The sequence below is a fragment of the Onychomys torridus genome, chromosome 14 (assembly GCF_903995425.1).
Source record: "Onychomys torridus chromosome 14, mOncTor1.1, whole genome shotgun sequence".
NCBI lineage: Eukaryota > Metazoa > Chordata > Mammalia > Rodentia > Cricetidae > Onychomys > Onychomys torridus.
In genome coordinates this window covers 55250331-55272220 of record NC_050456.1, presented here as the reverse complement: position 1 = coordinate 55272220, position 21890 = coordinate 55250331, and the positions used below count along the sequence as shown (strand labels likewise).

At 53.5% G+C, this 21890-nt stretch overlaps 2 protein-coding genes across 2 annotated transcripts; one reads left to right on the top strand and one right to left on the bottom strand.

Annotated features, from left to right (window-relative positions):
- Window positions 1-4511: 4511 nt before the first annotated feature.
- Vash1 (vasohibin 1) lies at window positions 4512-18595 on the bottom strand. The gene is made up of 7 exons (XM_036205922.1): window positions 16989-18595; window positions 11993-12081; window positions 10971-11027; window positions 9474-9548; window positions 8495-8876; window positions 6977-7089; window positions 4512-6066 (listed from the first exon to the last, which is right to left on the bottom strand). The coding sequence occupies exons 1-7, from the start codon at window positions 17313-17315 to the stop codon at window positions 5994-5996; spliced, it is 1116 nt and encodes a 371-aa protein (XP_036061815.1). The 5' UTR covers window positions 17316-18595; the 3' UTR covers window positions 4512-5993.
- LOC118595271 (collagen alpha-1(I) chain-like) lies at window positions 17655-21177 on the top strand. Its single transcript, XM_036205641.1, has 3 exons — window positions 17655-18009; window positions 18057-18630; window positions 18729-21177. The coding sequence occupies exons 1-3, from the start codon at window positions 17655-17657 to the stop codon at window positions 19006-19008; spliced, it is 1209 nt and encodes a 402-aa protein (XP_036061534.1). The 3' UTR covers window positions 19009-21177.
- The last annotated feature ends 713 nt before the right edge of the window (window positions 21178-21890 follow it).

Genomic DNA, 21890 nt, shown 5'->3' with positions numbered 1-21890 from the left:
GAGACAGGGTGGCTCATTGGCTTAGGACTTACAAAAGTAGTCTAGACTGGCTGGCCAGTGAGCTCCAGGGATCCTTTCTGCTTGCCCAGTGCTGGGACAGCAAGAATGTGGCACCATGTCCAGTGTTCCTCCATTGGATTTAAGGATCCATCTCAGGTCCTCATTGCTTGCACAACAAACACTTTAACGAGCGATTTCCCCATCCCACCAGGAGGCAGCAGGGGTGTGGTCTTGACTGCTCTTCACCTGGGAAGCAGAGACCCAGCAAGAAGCCCAGAGTCTTGAATCTTGGCTTAATTTCTTATAACCTTCCTAGAGGACCAGGGGAGCCAGGCTTCCTTGCAGGTTGCCCATCATAGGGTGGGGGCTGGGAAGAGTTGCTCAGAACCAGCTTTCAGCTGGAGCCTGGGAAGGGAGGGATATGATCCACTAGTTTTTTTTTTTTTTTTCTTTTTCTTTTTCAAGTTCCTAAGCTGGTATGTAGTGACTCACTGGAGAACTGGGTTTTGGTGTGCTAAGTAATTCACGATGGAGTTTCTCTTCCCAGGGCATGAAAGCCCATCTCTATAATTTCTACCAGGAAGGAGCTGTCTAGGACCCAGGACCCCCAACAGCCTAGTGCACCCTTGTCTGTCCCTTAATTGTTGAAGACAAGAGTTATCTAGACAGCCTGGTGAGGTGCAGATCACACCGGGACAGAAGAATTCCATGTGTTTTGTAGGGAAGTTGGCCCTTCTGTACTATACCCAGACTTCAGCTAGCTCTGGAGAGAATAACTTCTTATATTCTATTACACTTACATTCTTGGAAATTTTATTTTCCACTAGCAAATTCTCTGTGGCTAGGGATCGCAAAGAACTGGCATGTGTGGGCTGGCTCAAAAGAGCTAGCCAGTCTGTCTCCTCCATCTGTCGGGCCTCAACAGCTGGTTCTCCACCTTTTTGGCAAACACTGACTGTTGCCAGGCAACCTGCATCTGGGTCAGTCTTAGTCCTTGGTATGACAATTGCTTCCCATTGCCACTGCCCTCCACAGATGAGGAGGACAAGTCAGTCTCTTCAGGGCTTTGGGGAAGTGTCAATTCAGTCATGTGCCTAAATGAGGTAGGGTCGGGCTGTGTGCCTGGGGAAGCCTGGGCAGCAGAGAATACGGTAAACGCTTTCCCCAGAAAGCTGGGTTCTAAGCAGCCCAGAGGTCAGCAGCAATACATCTGTATTCTATGGAAGTGGCTTAGCAGTGACCATGATGAGCCTGGTTCACTGATGACCGAGGCTCACCCCAGGCCAGTCCTATCCCTCAATTCAAGAGCAGATCCAGGCCTACTGTGGGCCTGTACCATTGGGGGTTCTCACCACGTCCTCTGCCGAGTTTCATTGGAGCTAGGCTTAATGTGTAAACAGCAGATCCCCATGGAATGCCATGCATTCGCCATATCCACAAATTCCAATTACCTTTATGTAAATGTTTGTTTTAAATTGGGGGGGTACTTTAGCTGGCAACTAATTAATTGAATTCCTCAATTCAAGTGTGTATGTCAAGCCACCCCTGGATCATAGCAGATCGCCTCTCCTCCCCAGCTGCCATGCTGACCCCAAGCCTCGTCGTCACAGAGTGCAAACGACAGAGGCTTGCAGGGTTAAAACTGTCCTCGCTAGGACAGGGTGGGGTTTGGCTGTCCTGTGACATGACCTCCTCTCTACAAGTCTGCATTTTACTCTTAAGCTTTATGAGAAATGTGAGAGAGGATTTTGGCTGACAAGCTCTGTGGGCTCTAAGAGAGAATTCTTGTGTGTGTTGGTTTGGTTTTTTTGTGTTTGCACTTGCCTTAGCATGGGTGGGTAAGAGGTGCAGAGCCAAAGGGCAATGGAGAGGACAGCGGTGAGTCCAGAGGTTTCCCCAAAGCTGTGTATGGGCAACTGACGAGGAGCTTCAGATCCCTGTTGCTGTGGCTTCCTGAGATGAACTGTCTTTCTCCTGTATTCTGATTGACTGTGGAGGGCTGTGTGAAGAAGAGGCACCTCCCAGCAGGATGGGAAACCTCCCAGATTAGGGCTAGCAAGAGCTGAATAGCTTTGACAGGCTGAGAGTCAGAATCCCGAAATCCCAGAATCCCGAAATCCCATCGAAGCTTGCCAGGGCCGGGAGACTTCCTGTTCCCCACTCTCCGATTCTCCTCCCATCCATCTGCTTAGGATCTTGGCTTCTTCCTGCAGCCAGTGGGGCTGACGAGTGTGGGAATGGGCCCTGGCTCCAGCTCCCAAAGTGAAGCAGGCAAGGTTTCGTGTGATTTCTGCCAGCCCATACAACAGGAGCTGGGGAGACTTTATTCATTTTGGGGGAAAAGAGAAAAGAATGAGACAAAGTGTGTGGTGAGAGGCAGGGCTAATACTGATATGAAGACAGGGATAATGACATCCACAACAACACAGCAGTCGGACAAACATGGGGGTGGGGAGGGGGGGGGGTGGACGGTCCATCATCACTGGCCCAGGGGTCGACCGTATCCAGACTTCTTTTTAGACTTAAATTAACAAGGAGGCTTGGCACCTCAAAGCACCGAGCTGGAGTGAGAGGGTCCTAACAAAGGGCTTGCACCTAGCAATGTGGCAGCCCCACCTGCCTGGAGACTGGAGATGCTGCTGGGAGGCTGTGGTACCTGGCAGGGTTAATCCTCAGCCCCCACCTACTTACTCCTAGAACAACCTTGCCTTTTAACACCTCTAGTCTATTGGTCCCTACCCGCCCATCCTTGCACTGACCACCACTGACAGCATTGCGGGGTGGGGCCAGGATGTGGTAAGCCAGAATTCATGCCAGGCAGGAAAGCCAGGTGTCTATGTACACAGACCTCAGGGCACTAGACAGCTATTGTGAGACCTAGTCTCCTGAGCCAGGAAGTCATCCCAGCTGCAAGGGGTTGGGGCATCACCTGACAGACAGGAAGGACTAGACATCAGCCATGGTCAGTTTTCTGAGTCTGCTCCTCAGTACCGGGTCTCTAGGCTTCATTATCGAGTCGGGCCAGGAGGCCGCTGCTCTGCCCACTTGGCCATGCCCGCTAAGGATGGGTGGCTGGCTGGCACGAGGGATCAGGGGAGCATGGAAATGTATGGATAGGGAAAGGACTGGCAGGTTGCTGGGTGGAGAGGAAGGTTCTCTGAAGCCAGCTTCCCAGTATTCTGACCCAACACCCAGCACAGGGGACCTCTGCCCTAGGCCACCTCCACCAAGGAGCTTCCTCTGACCTCACCTTGACCCTGCCTCAGCCAAGGGTGGGCCAGAGAAGCTGAAAGGCAGGCCTGAGTCAGGAGGTCTGGAGTCACACCTGCCAGGTCCCCGTCCCTCATAGGAAGTGAGATGAAGTGATGTCATGGATGGTGACTAAGGCCCCAAAGTCCCTGCCTCTGCCTCCCCAGAAACCATACAGCCAGGCCAGCCCCAGGAAGCACAGCCTGTGTAAATGGCCCCAGAGGGGAGGATGGCTTGCTACATACGAGAAAGAGTAAAAAATAAAAAGCACCACTGTGGCCTAGGACAGGCTCCACAGGCCGGAAGTCCTTAGCTCAGGAGAGATGAACAGCAAGGGGGGGTGTCACAGCTGGCCATCAGCTGTTCTGCCACACCCTGAACAAGTCAATGCTCCACCTGCTTCCTCCTTTCCTGGACCTCAGAGGAAGGAACTGGGGCTCAGAGTGACTGTCCCAAGGCTCTGGGACCTGGAGCTGTTCTCTAAACATACCCGACTCCAGCTCCCCTCACACCCCTTTATCTCATATTCTGTCACATCTTGACGTTGCCAGAGACATATAGGGCTACGGATAAGCAGCCACATTCAGATCCGGAAAAGTTCTCGCTCGGCCCTGCACCTCTCAAGGTGGGCACGGGAACATGGGAACCACTATCCCTACTCCCTGAACTCTGAGGGGGGTCCAATAGTGTCATGCTCCTTTGGGGCTCCAGCCATGGCTCTGGCCAGGGGTATAGCCTAGGGGAAGGCTATGCACATCCCAGGGACCCTCTGTCCCCAGGAGGAACCAGGTAAGACCAGGGACTAAGCAGCTGGCTTCCCATGGTGCCTGCGCAGGGTCCCGTGAGCCTGGCTCTGCCTAGGAACTGCTGGTGTGATGGGCAGCCAGCCTCTGTGTGACACCAGTGGTCACACCTCTTCCTCCCTCTCCCCCTCTTTACTTCCAGCCACCGACCATTTCCGGGCAGGCAGAGAGAGCTTCACCATTCTATCCCACTGAGCCCCCTCTGGTGACCAGCAAGTACACACATGGTCTCTGTAGGGCGGGGTAAAGGGACACAGGAAGTGGGCCCTTTCTGCTTCTGGGAACCTTAGAACTGTCACATTTCTACCTGCAGCACATCAGGCGTTTCCCCAAGCTCTCTACCCCAGAGGCTGCAGGCTGGTACTCTCTCACCTATAGCAACAATTTCTTGAAATGATTGTTAACTTTTAAAAATTACAATTCATGTTCTAATTCAGAGTTCTGGCCCTAAAAAAAAAAAAAAAAGCAAAACAAGACCCCCCCCCCAAAAAAAAAAAACTACCTCTTAGGGTCTGCACTGTGGGAACAGTAGAACGTAGCAGCCCACTTTAATGGGATATGCTCTTCCCCAGACACAGTCCCCACCCGGCACTGTCCCTCGTTCCTCGGTTTCCGTTGGCGTTTGAGTTCCTAGTTCTGTTGCTCTTTTCCAAGCCCTCAACCGTCTTCAGACATGTGGCAGCTGCTCAGGCTGCCTCTGCCTCTCAGGAAAACCCCTTCATGTCACCCCATCCTGCTGTCCCATCACTTACAGCCACCAGCAACCTGACCAGTACTGTCTGTGCTGCAGGGAACTCAGCCCCCACACAGCCCCATCCTGAACTGCCTCCCACACGTCCGTCTCACTTACACTCCCAACTCCGGGCCTCTCTCTCCTCCCCCAGCCCTGACAGCCCCTTTCCACACTTCACTTTCCAATCAGGGAATCTCTTGCCTGAGGGCTGGGAGATGGACAACTCCTCCTGCCTGGCCTCCTCCCTGCCCGTGCCCCAAGGAACTGCTAAAGTTGGCTGCCACCCCAAGCCTGAATGGGCAGCCAAGGCAGGGCTGGAGTATAGGCGTCCTCCTTTGGCCTTGTTTCCCCAGCAAGGGCTGAGATTGAGAAGGGAGGAGAAGAACCCACTCACACAACTAGAGGGCCCTATGCAACTACCTCATGCTCAGCCAGTTTCTCAAGGTCATGGTGTCCCCAGTGCAATTCTGGACTCTCTACAAAGCCCAGCCCTTCTGCAAGGCGCCCCTGGGCTGCTGCAGGAGTCAAGACCAGACTGAACCAGCAGATGTGTTGGGGGCCAGGAACTCTTCCCTGCAATGGTTCTCTGGGTTCGCCTATAGCCTAATCCCATGCTGGCTATGGTGACAATATGTATGTGCGTGTATTGGGGGTGACACAGTTCTATGTAAAGAGTCTCCTGTGCCACAGCCTTCCACCTTAGGCAGATGTGGCCTCTGCCAAGTTCCTGATTTGAGGAATAAATGGACTTTTCTCAGGGGGGACCTCTACCCTGCTTCCCTTTCCCTGGGTCATGATTCTCCATCCCTACCCCACCCCACCCTCACCCCACAGGCTGGCGAGGCCCACCAACCCCGATCACTGCTGGAAGAAGGAGCCCACAGAGCCAGTAAGCCCCCCCCCACCACCCCCAAGCCACACAGTGCTCAGAGAGAACAAGCCTTGTCAGCTACCAGCATATCCACATGTCTTTCCCTCCAAATACCTTCACCTTCAGTTGTAGGGCTAAAACGCCAAATAAAATACTAACTGCTTCTTGGCCCAGGTAGGGGCTTGGCTCTGTGGGAGGGGAAGTCACTCAGGGCTGACCTGCAAGGCATCCTTCCTGCCTCCCACCCCCAGCCCTTGCCTGAACCAAGTTGATTCGTTCGTTCGTGTGGGTCAGGGCCTCCAGAAGCAGAGGAGGCCTGGGGGTGCTGGCATCTGCCTCACACCCGGATCTGGTACCCATTGAGGTCTGGCATGGCTTTGGGCTCTGCAGGCTTCTTCTCTCCTGAAGGCCTGTGGGAAAAACAGAAAGCACAGAAGAGGAGTGAGTGGTTACTAGGGAGATGGAAAAGGGAGGCAGGGAGGAAGGGATGGATGGATGGATGGATGGATGGATGGATGGAGGGAGGGAGGGCTGCCCAGTTGGCTTCCTTCCTCTAAGGGGTCTTTACAACAGCAGCAGAGGGTGTGGGGAGTGTTTCTGGAACCGTAGTCGGCCAGCCTGGGGTGTCCTAGATGGTCCCTTGTCACTCAGCCTCTCCCTCTTTGATGGCCATTACTAGATCCACACAGTTTCTGGGTAACAGCTTCAAGAACAGCCCAGAATCGGTTCCCTACAAAAGCCGCCTAGATCAAAGTCAGGGTGACAGGTATTTTAGCACCGGAGGTCTGCTCAGCGCCCCTCACGTCACAGCAGACAGGTGGTTCCAGGACAATTACACTTAGACCAAGAGCCAGAATGATATGTGGCAGAGGGAATCAGGGAGAGAGGCCTGGTATTTAAATAGCAAATCTTGCCATTCGGACACAGAGAGAAACCCAGACCACAGCGGGCAAAGGTTGTGTTCAAAGCCTTCTCTCCTGGCTGCGCACGCAGCCTTGGGTCAGAGACAGAGCCCCTTCAGCAAACTGCTGAAGGGCTCAGAGCCTTGTGGGAGCCCCATGGGGTCCATCCTCCCTCTTCAGTCCATTCTGCTGCCTACTTCAGACCTCTGGCTGGGCACCCGGTAACCAGAGACGGCTGAGGGGCGTTTCCTTCGGGGAAATGGTCCTCCTGCATTGCTGTAGGCAATGTCTGCACACAGACACACGGACCCATCATCCCAAGTGACTTCTCAAAGAGAAATGGATGGGATGCGGAAAAGAGGAGTGAAGAGGGACCAGGAAGACGAGAGGAGAGGCTTGTGTCGGTCTGCCTTCTCACCGTCTCTCACTGCGGCTGTTCCTGCGGTGGGGGCTGGACTGGACCCTCTGTGGGGAGGAAACATCCTTCTTCCGGTCCTTGGTGGGGGAGGGAGGGCCTGTGCCCTTGCCAATCTGGATGAGGAGGAAGAAACAGAAATATGTTCTGTGTTGCCCCATGGCCCACTCCGCTCTGCCAGGAGCCTCAGTCCCTGGAAGCTGCCCTAGGCACCATGCACTCCACGCCTCAGGTGGCCTTTGCCTTGTCTCTGGGTCATCCCTGGCCCTTAAACCATCAGGGCAGCAGATCCTTGGTAGGGCTGTCTGCTCCTTGAGGGTTCTGAACATAGTGCAGGAGCTGTCACTGGGCTGGAAAACACCTTTGAAGAAAGGCCTCTTTACCCAAGTGTGCCAGAAGGGGATACGGGAAACGCTCTGGGACAGGTCCTACCAGCCCAACAGTGACAGTGACTAACTACCTCAGGCCATTCAGGTGTCAGACTGGTAACTGTATCTCTGATTCAGAAAAGAACAAAAACCAAATCAACAAAAACAAACACAAACAAACAAAACTCCCCAAACCCGAACCATCTTTTATGAAGTGTGGTCAACCTGCTTTGAGTTTTCCTCACTTCCACGGGCTGAAAAAGCATCCGCATCTCAGCAGGCTGAGAATCAAAAGCTCAAGAAGGGACCAAGAGGCTCCATTTCTATCTGTGCCTTGTTGCTGCCTTGAAAACACTGAACCTCGGGGTGTAGGGCCACCAAGGTGGGAGAAAGGCGTCGCCATGGCACTCTATGGCAGCATGTACCTCAGGGGAGGGCCATGTTAACAGCAGGGGTCTGGAGGAGCAGGCCACAGTGCAGTAGGGCTGCGAGATAGAGAGGAGAGCGCCCTGGCAGGCCCTAGGAAAGGTATCTCTGGTCCAGGGAGACTGAGGGCGCCCTCCCCAATCTTATCTGCTAGAATGCTACTGAAGCCAACACCTCAGGATCCTAGTCTACTGTTCTTGGTCCAAGAGATTCCTCCAACTCTCTAGCACCTGCTGAGTGGTGGGGAAGATGGGGAGGAGCCACCATGCTGTCTTCCCTGTAGGCGGACCCCCCCATCTCTGCTGATCTCCTGGTCCCTGACTGAGGGCAGGGGCTCAGGGACTCAGGAGTCAGGATGAACAGGGGAGGTGGGGCTGTTCACTACCCTATCCTGCCACATTCTCAGATAGACCAGGTGTCTGCTTCTTCCATTCAAAGCACCCAGGCCTGGAGTACCATGTCCCTGTCCTTCACACGTCCAAGACCTATGACTGTGCACACCCAGCTCACTCCCTTCCTCCTTCTAGAGTAGAGTTTCTTGGTCTGGCCACCGAAGGTTCGAGTCCAACAACAGGACTTTTTTGAGCAATGCCTGAGCCTGAGTCCAAGTAGATACTTCATCTTCAGGCAACCCCTACTGGTCAGGGCAAGTTGGAAAAAGCTTGGAGAGGATCCTCTGAGGAAGCTGCAGTTGACATTGGCCCCGGGGACCACTGCCGGGTCTAACCTTGAGACGCATGTCTCGGGCATGGCGTTCTAGCTCCTTGCGGAGGTCCTCCCGGCCCAGCCTCTCCACGTCCAGCACCGAGTGCTTCCATTCAATCTGCTCCACACTGTGGGGGTCGTGGGACACACACTGGCCCAGCTTCACCTTCTTCAGCACATGCCAGCAGCGCCCGTAGGCCGCCTCGTAGTCCAGCACAAGCTCACTGAGTGTGCGGAAGGCTGGAGGTTTATACATCAGATCCTCCCTCCGGCTCATGCCCAGGGCGCCGTAGCGGCCCCCAAAGTTCACCCCCAGCACAATGTGGCGGAAGTAGTTCCCTGAGAAATAGGTCTTGAAGCTGATGGGGAAGCGTTCCAGGGTGGGCATGCTGTTGGTGAGGTAACTAGTGAATCAATGAGTTAAGGAAAGGGCCAGGTCAGGATAGTATATGTGTGCCAAAGAGCCCCTAAACACTCATCTTCTGAAGCCAGAAACTGGTTACAAATACCCATCTCCCTCCGCAGCCCTAAATGGGGTCCCTGCAGAGGGCTGCTTTTCTCCTGGGGGGCCTGTCAGTCTCCCTAGGTGCTCCTCTGCCCTTGGGAGGTTGGCTGAGAAACGCTATGCATCTTTGTAGGCAGGCAGCTCTGCTTCCAAGACCCCGTCTGTCTTCTCTATAAGTCATCACTATCTGGATGTGCCAACCATGGGCCTCCCTGCTGCTTCTCCCCGACTTAGAAATGACACAGCAGCCAGGGTACAACTGTACCCAGATTTGGAGTTCTGAAAACAGAGTCACCTTGTCCATGGGACTGGAAAAAAATGAGCTATCCAGCAGGCCTGGCAAGGTAGCACTGGAGGCACTGAGAGAAAGTCCTCCCCAAGGACCCTCCCTTCTGCAGAGACTCCTCCACCTCGGGAGGTGCTCCATGCTGGATGTCAAGAGACCCTCCCATTCCACCACAGGCTGCCAGGGCTGGGTCGCTAGGAGGAAGGATACATTCCCAGAATCACAGCTTCCAAGCATTTGATTGGCAGAGCCTCTTTGGTCATTTCCTTGGCCAGGTCCATCAGCCTAGGGAGAGGGAGGCGGAGTTGTGTGGAGACTGTCTCCAGCCCCCTCAGGCCCTCCTATTTGGTGAGCAGCCAGAAAGCCTTGGCCAGAGACTTCCCTCCAAGCCGCTGATCTCCCAGGCCTGGTGTTTCCTCACCGACTCCCCTCTCACTCACCCCCTCCCAAGTCTAGAGTCTGAGGGGGTGAGGAGGCAGGCCCTGGAGCTCAGGAAGTAGGCCCACTCTCTCCGCCCTTCCCACCATTCACTTTTTCCTCCCTGGCCTGGCTCCTGCTCTGCCCAAAGACTTCTGGGGGAGGGGAGCATGAATGGACATGCCTTCTCCGGGGCAGCGGGGCTGGGGGAGGGGAGAGAAGCTTAGCCTTGATGGGGTCCCTTTCTGAGCACAGCAAACACTCCTCATGGAACCACAGCTGGGAAGTACTCTTTGCAGCCTGGATGCAGGATCTCAGGAAGACAGCTGTCCTGAATCCCCTGCCTGCCCCTGACCTTGGAATTTTGGCCCTTCCTTCCTTCCTTTTTTTTTTTTTTTTCTTTTTCTTTTTTGAGACAGGGTTTCTCTGTATATCCCTGACGACTGTCCTGGAACTCACTCTGTAGCCCACCCAGGCTGGCCTCGAACTCAGAGATCCTCCTGGCTCTGCCTCCCAAGTGCTGGGATTAAAGGCGTGCGCCACCACCGCCTGGCAAAAATTAGGCCATTTCAAAACAGTCTATCCTCCAGGTCTGAGGACTCAGCGTGGCCACGGGCTGTGCCTGGGACTCTTGTATCCTGTGGGAGGATGGATACATACAGCCAAAGCAGCCACTGAAGTACAAGAGCAAAGCCTGGGATCAGAGAAGGTGGGTTCGACCCCAGGGTTTCGAGACGGGGCCGTTAGTTAAATAAATAAGCAACTCAGCGCCCCCCCCCCCCACCCCCACAATTAAGTAAATAAGCAATTTAAAGCTGTCTAGGACCAGAGATTCAGTGAGCAAAGCAGTTTTCTTTCTTGTGGGATCTGATGCTTAGCTACCGGACTTTCTACTTCATGACTGGGCAGACTGGGTAAGAATACAGGTACCCCATAATGCAGAGCGTATGGGAGGCTTCAAGGCTCTTCCCTGCTACCCCCTCCCACCACTCCCCCGCCCAACAGGGCCTATCTACCCAAAACCAGGCAAGCTGGGGAGGAGGGTTACCCTATTAGCTCAGTTGAACTTCCCTTTCTTCAGCCTGGGGTGGCCACCTATCTCATTGGAATTTCCTTCCCCAGGGTAGCGCCCTTCCCCCATCTTATGGCTGGCTGGCTTTCCTGGAGAAAGTCCCCGACTACCTTCTTAAGCTGTCACTCAAAGGCAAACCATTGAGGTTCCCTAGTGGGATCGAATCCAGTGGAAGGTGGGGAAACCCTGAGAGCCCAGGGCAGAGGCCTGGTACTTACCCTGTCAGAGGTCTGCTCTTCTTAATTTCAAAGAACTGTGTCCCTGTGTGATTGTACCTGGGGACAGTGGTTAAGGGCTTCCTGGCTTGGTCTGGAAGGCTGTCTTATTCCCTTGGCTGCCATCCCAGACCCCTAGGATGGCTATACAAGGACCCTTGCCACAAAGCACCATGTGGGATGCTTAGGACTTGTTCCCTGGGGAGAGGAGACAGGGTGCAGCATGGGGGTTCTCTTCCCACCATCTCCCTCGGTCTCTCCTGGCCCCCTGTCACAGGACAGGACACTGATTGGGCAGCCACCCCAGGCAGGACTGAGAAAGCAGCCTTAGCTCCTAGCAGTGCTGGGTTTTCCAAACAGCTAAGAAGGCTGGAGGGGCCACCACCTCCCCTGGGCCAGGTGGTTTTCTGTCAGCTTAACACAAGCTAAGTCATTTGGGAAGGGGGGACTTCAATTAAGAACACGCCCCCAGCAGACTGGCCTGTGGGTATGCCCATGGTGAAGTTTCTTAATTAGTGATTGATGTGGGTGGGGGGCCCCAGCCCATTATGTGTGGTGCAACCCCCTGGGCTGGTGGTCCTGGGTCCAGGGGCCCAGAGCAGAGACATAAGGCAGCTGGCCTGCTGCCAGGGAAGAAAAATGCCAAGAATTAGGAGAAAACCTGAAGATATGGATATTATATCCATATCATCTTGGCTGGGGCAGGATGAATGATAGCTGATACCCCCTTTTCTCATCAAGGTACTTAGAAGCCCCCTTCTCTCCCTACAGAGGTACACACACACACACACACACACACACACACACACACACACACACACACACCATGGGGAAGCTGGTGCTGGAGAAGCTGGAGCGGGTCCAGCACTCAGACACAGCCTTGGCAGCTCCAGGGAACAGAGATGCCAGTGCATGGCAGCTCTGGAGTTGGGAGGGAGCTGGCCCTGCCCATCCCTCTCCAGGCCCCACTTGGTCTTTGGGGCTGTCACCAAGTGGTGGCCACAGCTCTGGACCCGAGAGGATACTGCAGCTCCCTGATGTAGCGCTGCACGGCTTCCAGGCGCTCAGGGATGGGCGTCGTCGGCTGGAAAGTAGGCACACTTGGTATGGGAATCTAGGGACAGATGGAGGAAAAAGCTGTCACATGGATAGCACACCCTGGAGCTTCCAGTCCCTGTCACATCCCTTCCCCCCAGAGCAATACCCAGGAGAGGCTCCTTATCTGAGTTGCTTTCCCTGGGAACCCTTCTATCCCAAGCCTCCTCCCAGACCCCCCAGCTCAGCCATCCTTGATACCCGACTGTACTTCTAAAATGGAGCTTGCAATTTTATTTATTTTTTAAAAATTTATTTATTATGTATGCAGTGTTTTTTGTCTGCATGCCAGAAGAGGGCGCCAGATCTCATTACAGATGGTTGTGAGCCACCATGTGGTTGCTGGGAATTGAACTCAGGACCTCTGGAAGAGCAGCCAGTGCTCTTAACCGCTGAGCCATCTCTCCAGCCCTGACCTTATAATTTTATGCTGTTAAATAATTTTAGAAAACACAGGAGGATCCACAGACTATATTAAATTTAAAATATGCATTCATTAATGCTTAGCAAGAATGTCCATATTGGGGTTAATTTGTTTAGATCAGGGGTTCACTCTGCTCTGTGGCTTGGATGTGGCAAAGGTGTTAGACCCTTTGTCCCTGGGTAGGTTCTAGACAAAGGTATTAGAGTACTGGAGACGCACCCCTGGAAAGGCAGAAGGCAGTTCTCAGGCTTATCATCAAAGGGCAAAACCAGCTCCCCCTTCCTGTGGCTTCTTCCTTCCAGTATGATCTACCTCCCCATGCTCCTATCATGGTACCATCCACAGCCATTAGACCTGACCACAGGCTGAGCCAACCCAGGTCCTCCAGTCCCCAAGGCTGCAAGCTAAATAAACCTATCTTCATAAGTGTCCTGCTTCCAGTATTTCATTATAGCCATGAAAAACAGACCAGTACTCTCTGGCTCAAGCACCAGATTAAAACTGGCTTTCTCAGTGTTCCATTCTACCAGGTGGCACCTTCAGCTAAGGGACCTACCCTAGACAGGTGGCTATAACCTCAGCAAGGGCTGTCACCCATCTCCACGGCAGGACAGGTGTGCCAGGGCTTCCAAAGCACCAACCGGAACTGTCAAGGAGCAGTGTGAGGGGGAACATAGTGTGGGGGCAGGTCTTGCTTCAAAACACCCTTCCCCCACCCACTCCACGTCTAAGTGGTGTGTTCCTCTCTTTTCCCAGTAGGTTGTCATTGGACCCTCCAAGCCCACACAGAGCTTGCCCATGCCCACCTTGCTGCAAATGTAAGGGTGGGAATAAAGGGAAGGAGCATCAGGAGTCCTAAGTACACTCAGGGTGAGGCTGTATGGGGGAGGAAAGGCTCATCCTCGGTAGGCGGTCCAGTGGAGGAGAGGCTGGGCTCTCGGAAACACTATATTTGTTGTGTCTGGGCTCTGTCAGGAAGGGAAGTCACACACTAGTTATCACCACACATTTGTCTCTAGTGCGTGTTTCTAGCAGACACTGCCCCGCCCCAAAGGGCGGAGCCACAGGAAGGAAGTGCCCTGGCTCTAGAGATAGTCCAGCATGCCTTTCTTCCCTCTTCTCGCCCGGGGGTCCTTTGCTTCCTGTCTAGGCAGTCTCTAGCAGCAGATGCCACAGCTTGGAGAAGTTACTTCCTCTTTCCCATCACTTCCATCTTCCAACTGGTACTGTCACTTACAGCCACCTGCAGGAGCCAAGCTCGGGATGGGCCCTGCTTTCCCTCGTCTGATCACAAATGCACCCTAGAACTGTCCAACAGGCTGGCTGCCCATTCTGGTCGAGGGTATGGGGGTGGGGAGGTAGGACAGAAATAACTTAGTAAACCTCTAAAAGTAGTACTGCATATCCACCCATGTCACCTGACCTCAGTACCGCAAAATCACCCCTCCTTGGTTAAGTAGGTTCCAAGAACTGGAGCTGCGTAACTGAACCCACCTGCTCGCGAGTCACTCTGGACAGGGAGGGAGCCATAGAAAAAGAAATTGCCAAAGCTCAGGCAGAGAGATTTGGGAACAGGCTCAAGCCAGGATCAGGTGGTACCCACAAAAGCATCATGGGCACGTCGAGAAGGCTGCCATGTAAGAAGGGTCAGAAAATGACCTAGGATCCTAAGCATGGCTTTAGAGACCACCTTACCAAGGAACCAGACAGTCCAGGGTTCTAGAACAACCCTACTGGAAGATTCCCTCAGTCCAGTACAATGAGGAGGCCTAGGGGAGGTGGGAGAGCCTGTGGCTGGACTCAGAGGTGAGTCAGGAAGGACTTAGGGATGGACAGAAGTCCTTCAAAATGCCTCATTGGTAAATGCACCCCACTCCTGAAAGTGCAGTAACAGAACCTGCCTGGGAACATCACTGAGCTGTTACTAGCAGACACCTCAGAATACTGCCCAACACCTGGCTACCAATGTGCGCCAAGGACTGTCCAGCACACACTTCCCTGGGCCATCTGGCCCTCTGGAGACGTCTGGATTCCCATCTGCAGGTGCTTAGTGGTCAAAACCACAGCTAGGTCTTCAGCTGGGTTTGGGTAGGTGGTTGCTGGGCTTTCAGAGGGAATGGCAGCTGCAAACAGGAGAGATTCTCATGAAGGAGAGTAGCCTGCTGCTGGCTTTTGGAACCTTCCAGAAACTGTTATGTTTGGCATCGCTCTTGCAGGGACTGCGGGTGCTTGTGGCTTGCTGCATGCCCACTGTGTGCATCAGATGCTCACCTAATGAGGTGTTACACGCTTTCCATCAGCGGCTCATCTCAGCATTCCCATGAAGTGGGCATTGCTGCTGATCCACTGACAGCTGGGGAGGATGCTGAGGGGCAAGGATGTTGCAAGCCTTCCTCTCACAAGTAGTCAGGAGACAGCAAGGATGAGAAAACATGGTGGTTGCCCCTGCAGAGTACTGCCTTTGACCACACTGCCCTGATGCTGTGGCTCCAGCTCCTTGTAGAGGCTTAGCCTGTAAAACTCAGGGAAGGCAGGTGGGGGCATGGGAAGCTGTAGCCAAATGAGGGAGCGGAAAACACACCCCAGCCCCTCCTGCCGGCTGCCATAGACTCGCTGTTCCCATATCTCTTCCCTTCCTGTAAAGATGCCAAAAGTTATGGATCATTATGTGAGAAATCTCCCAAGGTTCATGTTTGGCTCAAGCGGCTAAGAAACTGTTCCCGGGCCTCTCGTGGGCAGTGTGACCTCTGAAGCCGGCCACTAGGGAGGGGACAGGCCAGGCTCAGGCCTTTCTGCAGCTCACAATATGATACCCAATATTGCTGCTTTTCTCCGTGGCCTCTAGGGCTCCTCCACATCCCCTGGACCCTAAGGGTTCCCTGGGCCAAGTTTACAGTTGAGCTTCAGGCTTCTCACTTCCTCAATCTGAGACATTTCCCCAGTGGTTTAAAGATGAGAAGTTTCAGCATTCTCTCCATCTTCCGAGGCTCCTCTGTACCAAACAGCTCCATCCTTTCAAACACATCCTTCCTTCCTGAACACGAGGCCTGAAGATGGACCATACTGACCAATCGCTATTGAACACACTGATGGTTGGAGACCCCCAATGCAGTGACCATTCTGCCGCTCTCCTATGGTCCGATTCAGACAGAACTATGGGGACTGGATACTGTGGGGCATGTGTGTAGTGGTGGCCTCATCAGCCAGATACACTGGGTAGCATCTCTTCAACAACAGTCCCAGTTTCTCATTTTACCCTCTCTGCCACCAACCCATTTTACAGATAAGAAAACTGTGACTCAAGCAGGCTGGAGGGGACTGCCTTGAGCTCACTTGGATAGGCAGGTGATCCAAAACATTACCTAAATCCCACGATGTCATACTTTCTTGTTTTGGAATTTATCCTAAGGTCAAACATCAAAGCTGGACCCGGAATTTGTGTTTTAGAATGTTTGGCACAGTGTTCACTTTAAGGGTAAGACAGTGGAAACAATGTCTGTGCTAAAGAAATGAGGGGATGATGAAAAAAAAAAAACTATTTTGTGATGGCTATGGCAATAACTCAGAAAAGCAAAACAGGTCTGGCCTCCACACATCAGTAACTCCATTCTCCCCTCTCTTCTGGCAGGACCAAGCCTTGGGTCTGACTTCTGACCAATAGCCTCAGTACGTGGAGCAGTGAGTGCTTCCTTAGACGGAACAGAAACATTACACACACACACACACACACACACACACACACACACACACACACACACGATAGCCCTGCACAGCACAACCCAAATGTCCTTTCATTTAGCAAACACACATAAGTGCCCACCCTGTGCCAGGCACACAGGAGACCTCAAGAAGACAAAGATGAATGAGCCAGAGCCTCTCCTTCCTTCCTTGGCAGTACCATGGAGGCTCTGTTAGGGCAGAAGAGTTCCAGCCAATGCAGGAGAATACCGAACTCCTCTCTTCCCCACAGACCCACTGCTAATATCCCTGGAGCCCCAAGACCTGGTGCTGACTCCCAGCTCTGTCCTAAGTCCCATGTACCTTTTGAGTTTCTCATCTTAAAAGGGAGCCCAAACTGTACTTCCTTTGGAATGTGGCTGGTCAAACTCAGTAGGTAATATATGAAACTATTTTCCCACCATACAAAGTCTTGCACTACGCCGGTCATTCATCATTAGTCTCACAGTTTTCTGGCTTGTCAAGTGTCCTGAGCCAAAAAGATGCCAAGCTACTTCGGTTCCCCAGTTCATCTGTGGTCCTACTCAGAAAGCCATGGGAGAGGGCCTCCTGGAGATAGGGCACTGAGCCTCCCTCATTAAATGACTCCAAAGGCACTGGAAAGAAAGTTCTGGACAGGTGCCATCTACCTATGTTTTAAAAATCTTACCTTACCAATGGTCCCCTACTGCACCCATCAGAAGCAAGTGGTGTGTGGGTTATTTTCGTAGCTCCAGGGTCAATAAAACCCATCCTCATTGTGCCCACCCCTTCCATGGTCTTACCTTGGGCAGGTCCGTGGCCCCACGGATCCGCAGGGCCACCTTCTCTCCATCCGGGTGGATCTTGGCCACATGCTTCCACATCCTTTCCCAGGTGGCCTCGTCCACTGGCAGTCCACCTCGGTTGATGAAGAAAGGGACACCTCCATCTCGTAGGTCCTCTTCCCCTTCATCCTCTGGATCCTCATCTCTCTGTGCTGAGGCCCCTTCGCTGGTCTCCAAACGTTTAATGCCAGAGTGGGCGGCGGCGGCGGCAGCAGCGGTGGCAGCTGCTGCGTGCGGGGAGGCACCGCTGCTGCCACTCGGGACCACTTTCTTTCCCCCTGGCATCCCTAAATCCTCGACGGGGGTGGGAGGATATATCAGGAGGCGGGAAAAATTAGTGCCTTACAGAAGGCCTCCCACACACCCGCTATAGAGATAACACATGGCCAAACAGTGCCGGGCGCCTTTAAGAAACCAGGGCGTGGCTCCTGTACAATAAAATACTATTTGGTAAGAAAGAATCAGCGCATCAACCTGGAGTGATGGCCAGGTGGGTTGCCCAGGGTCCGCCTTAGTAGCCCTGTTTTGTTTGAAAAACGGGATGAAGAGAACATACCCCAACTTGGCAGCCTGTACAAAGCACCCCCATTTGGCAGCGAGAACAATGACCCGCAGCGATCTAGGATGGCTAAGAAGAGAAAAGTAGGGGCCCGGAGTGGGGTGGGGGGGGGGGAGAGGCTAGGGAGACTGAGGCCAGAGAGCTCCTGCGGCAACGCTGGAAAAGAGGCCCAAGGCACTCTCCCAGTTTTGGAGAGAACAAATTCCTCTACGGAATCCTTGCACACTCACACCGGCGCGAGCGAAGAGGGCCCGCGTGAGCTCCTAGTCTGGACCCCGGGGACCGAGGATGCAGGGGGAGAGAGCGGCGCCGGGGGCGACTTCTCCGTCGCGACCCTTCTGGGAGCCAAGACTTGCAGCTGGCGGGGCGGGGAGGGGGCGCGCGCCGCCGCGCACATTCCACGCCCGCCTCCCGCACAAAGTGGGGCTTTGTCTAGGTCCCCTAGCCCCTAGCCCGGGGGGGAACAGCAGCGGAGAGGGCGGAGGGGAAGGGCGCGGCGGGGGAGGCGACAGTTGGGGGCTCCCGGGCCCTGAGATCCCCGGCCTGGAGCGGATCAGCGGGGGTACCGGGGGCACCTGGCGTGGCGCGGTCCCAGCCGAGCCAAAGCGGGACGCGGGGCCCCAGGCTCAGCCATCGTGGGGGAGCGCCTGGGGTGATGCGCGGGGACCAGGCTGAGGTCACTGAGGGTCAGGCTCGCCGCCCTCCACCAGCTGCAGCAAGAGCGGTCGGAGGATGCTGCGCTAGGGCTCCCGCGGCCAGGCTGAGCCGAGCTGGGCGCGCGGGGCGCGCGGGCAGGTCCGTAGGCTCCGCCCGCGGCGGCGAGCGACAAATCCCCGGCGGATGCCGGGGCACGGATCCCCGGGGAGCAGCAGCCTATGAAGGTGCAGCCCACCGGCCGATGGCGGCGTCCCGGCTCGGCGAAGCAGAAGCCACCGCTGCCGCCGGCCGGGTCCGCGGCGCCTCCCGCCGCCCACCAGGCTCGACTCCGGCCCGCGCCGCGCATGCGCTCCGTCCCCCCCTTAAAGGGCCAGCGCGTTCCCGGTGGGTCCTTCTGCTGCTGCCGCCACCCCACCATCCCTCAGCTACAAGTTATCGCGGGGATGTTCTGGACGTTCTCTCCCTTCTCACCTCTCTCTTAGGGTGCTGAGAAGTGTGTGCAGGGCTGCGGAGGAAGTTTTCAACCTGCCACACAGAGCGCAAACTCCGGAGGGGATTCCTGGCGCGGAAGGAATTGTGGCGGTCGGTCGGGAATTTCCTGATGGACATATCGAGGAGGGGCGGCCCTCAGCTATAGATTCACGATTGCTGACCTGGAAGCCGCGAGTTCTAGACAGTGTTCATGCCCATTTTCCTCTGGGACGTTTTGTGACTCTCTTCCCTTTTGCAGGCTTCAGTGTCCCCATCCATCGGCGGAGATGACCACACTGGACGAACTCAGCTCTCTTGGCGGTGCTCCTCACAGGGAGAGGATTTGTAGGGATTGAGAGTTGTTCTGTTTCATTCGGTTATTTGCATGGGATCCCGGGAGTGTGCCCCTAGTTCTGACTTTGGATACCCCAATCCCTGGCACCTGGCTGGAGACAAGAGCTTTCCCAATCATGGGACCAAGACAGCAACCTCAGAGTGGGAGGCAGTGTTCGGGGAGTGTCAACCTGGCCAGATTAGTACAGTTGATGGTTGTATGTGGCACGTGGACTCTGTAGATCCAACACACCCTCTCCTTTCCCTGTAGCACAGGTCTGCACGTGACTCTGTAACTAAGAACTACCAAATGTCTACAGCTCGAGGTCAGGTTTAAGACCTTCTTTCCCCCATCAGTAGTTGGTATGAATAGCAGTCATCTGGGAGAAATGTTCCTGACAGATACAGTTTGGATATTGAAGGTCTCCCAAAGACCAGTGTGTCCCCAAACGGTGCTATTCAGAGGTAGCAGAACCTTTGGGAGGTGTGTGTGTGTGTGTGTGTGTGTGTGTGTGTGTGTGTGTGTCTTTAGGTTGCTGGAAGTATACCCTCTGTCCTAACTAATATCCTCTCTGTAGCTGTGATAAGACACTGACCAAAAGCAATTTAGGGTGGAAAGGATTTCTTTGGTCTGTACTTCCAGGTCACAGTCCATCATTGAGGAAAGTCAGGGCAGATCCCAGGAGGAATGCTGCTTGCTGACTTACTCATTCATGTCAGCTATTTATTTGTAGACAAGATCTCACTATGTAGCACTGGCTGGTCTGGGACTTGATAAGGAGACCGGTTTGGTTCCAATCTCACAGAGTTGTGCCTGCCTCTGCCTCTGGAGTGCTGGGATAAAATGCATGTATCCACAGCAAGAGTAGAAAAGACCTGAGACTCCCCAGGCCCTTAGCGCTTCTCCGTGGGTTCCTTAAAGTTCCTCCTGGTGTCAGATCTTTCTGAGCTTCAGTCACGTTTTGTCACCTGCCGTGTCAGGAACCAGTTATGGTCAGTGCCAGGGATGTCCCCAGAAGGCCAGGTTCCAGGCAAGTAGGCCTGGCTCTTCCTCAACTCACAGAGGCAAGAAGAGTCCCGGCATGCAAATGCCATGAGAGATCAACAACTGCTACCTTCTTATTGTGTAAACAGGGAAGCCCAAATCTCAGAGTGCAAACCCCCCAAGCTCACACAGGGACAAGCAGCACAACCAGACTGTGAGTAGAAGGCCTCCTTCCAACACTGCCTCTCCACCTAATAATACTTGTCTCTCATGTTTATCCAGTGCTCATGGGGAATTCAAAGTATGTTTACAAGTTCTCTGCCATACTTCTGTGACTATTGGAGCCCGATCCCCCCTCCTCTGCATGTGTGCTAAGCTTAAGGACTTGTCTCTCGGGAACAGAATGAGAGGGGGTGGATGCTCTGAGACCCTTAGGGCCTGGTCACAAAAATGAGATGCTGTCCTCAGAAGACACCAGCTGCCGTATTGTGAGGAAGCGCAAGTGATACAGATGCCACAGGAGGGCTCTCTGGCCGATAGCTCCCAATAGCTCCTTGGCCAAGCGAGACAATCAGTACAGGTGCTAAACTAAGTCTTTGGAAGATTCAGCTTCTGGCCTTTGGGTCTTACCCCTACAGTCTCAGACATGGAGCAGAGGCAAGCCAACAACATGCACCCTGTCTGAACTTTTCTCCTATAGACATAGAAATAATAAGTGATATATATATATATATTTAAAAGCAGGTAACTTTCAGCGGTAATTTGTGACATAGCATCCAGAAAATTAGCACAGCAGATTTCCTAAAATGAGATAGATTTGGGGGTATTCATAATGCATACTAAATAGATGTAGGTTATTCACGGAAACCTTCAAATGGTATAAGTTTTAGGAAGCATCTACACTGGTACCAGGCACTGTGGCTACAGATGTGAACAAGAGGGATGTGGTCTTTGTCCCAACAGACTTTATGGTCTACTAGTGGAGGAGAAGGTTGGACACAATTCCCATGAAGTCCTCTGCTGTTGTGGAATATTATTGTAAGGTGTGTTACTTTTGTTTATGTTGCATTTGTTTAACTCTGTGTGACTGTCACTGTCTAAAACCCCTGATGGTCTAATAAAGAGCTGAATGGCCAATAGCAAGGCAGGAGAGAGAAAAGGTAGGGCTGGCGGGCAGAGAGAATAAATAGAAGGAGAAATCTGGGAAGAGGAAGAAAGAGTAAGAAAAGGAGAGGAGGACATCAGGGCCAGCTGCCCAGCCACCCAGCCACCCAGCCACCCAGCCACCCAGCCACCCAACCACACAGCCAGCTACAAAATGAAAGTAAGATTACAGAAGTCAGAAAAGGAAAAAGCCCAGAGGCAAAAGGTAGATGGGATGATTTAAAGTTGTTGTTGTTTTTTTTTTTTTTTTTTTTTTTTAAAGCTGGCAAGAAACAAGCCAAGCTAAGGCTGGGCATTTATAATTAAGAATAAGCCTCCATGTGTGATTTATTTGAGAGCTGGGTGGTGGGTCCCCCAAAGGAGCAAAACCAACCAACACTCTGCCAGAGAGTAGTGCAGACTACTGTGAATGCACATTCCAGGCACCTTCCCAGTGAGGTGGAAGCTGGGGAAGGAAGAAAAGGGCTACAGAGCTGGCATAATCTAGGCTGGGGATTGGCTGGCTGTGTCTATAGACGTGGGAGGAGACATGCATCCAGCACGGGATGTGCAAAAGTACTAGGCAATAGAGAACCTGGAAAGGGGTGTGTCTCACTCAGTCTCCAACAAAAGTCCAGAGAGCACAAGTGTCTTGCCTATTGTTGCACAGCTTGGGAACTGGGACCAGATCCTTGTCAAACCCTCCCAGGAC

Bases quoted from the DNA above. Each gene is read 5' to 3' on its own strand.
- Vash1 (XM_036205922.1), bottom strand. From the start codon at position 17,315: ATGCCAGGGGGAAAGAAAGTGGTCCCGAGTGGCAGCAGCGGTGCCTCC. The intron at 11,028-11,992 runs GTATCCTCTCGG...CACTGTCCCCAG, and splicing joins CGCTACATCAGGGAGCTGCA to GTACAATCACACAGGGACAC. The intron at 8,877-9,473 runs GTATCCTTCCTC...TTGATTCACTAG, and splicing joins GAAGCTGTGATTCTGGGAAT to TTACCTCACCAACAGCATGC.
- LOC118595271 (XM_036205641.1), top strand. From the start codon at position 17,655: ATGGCTAAGAAGAGAAAAGTAGGGGCCCGGAGTGGGGTGGGGGGGGGG. The intron at 18,010-18,056 runs GTGGGGCTTTGT...GGGGGGGAACAG, and splicing joins ACGCCCGCCTCCCGCACAAA to CAGCGGAGAGGGCGGAGGGG. The intron at 18,631-18,728 runs GTGGGTCCTTCT...CCTCTCTCTTAG, and splicing joins AAAGGGCCAGCGCGTTCCCG to GGTGCTGAGAAGTGTGTGCA.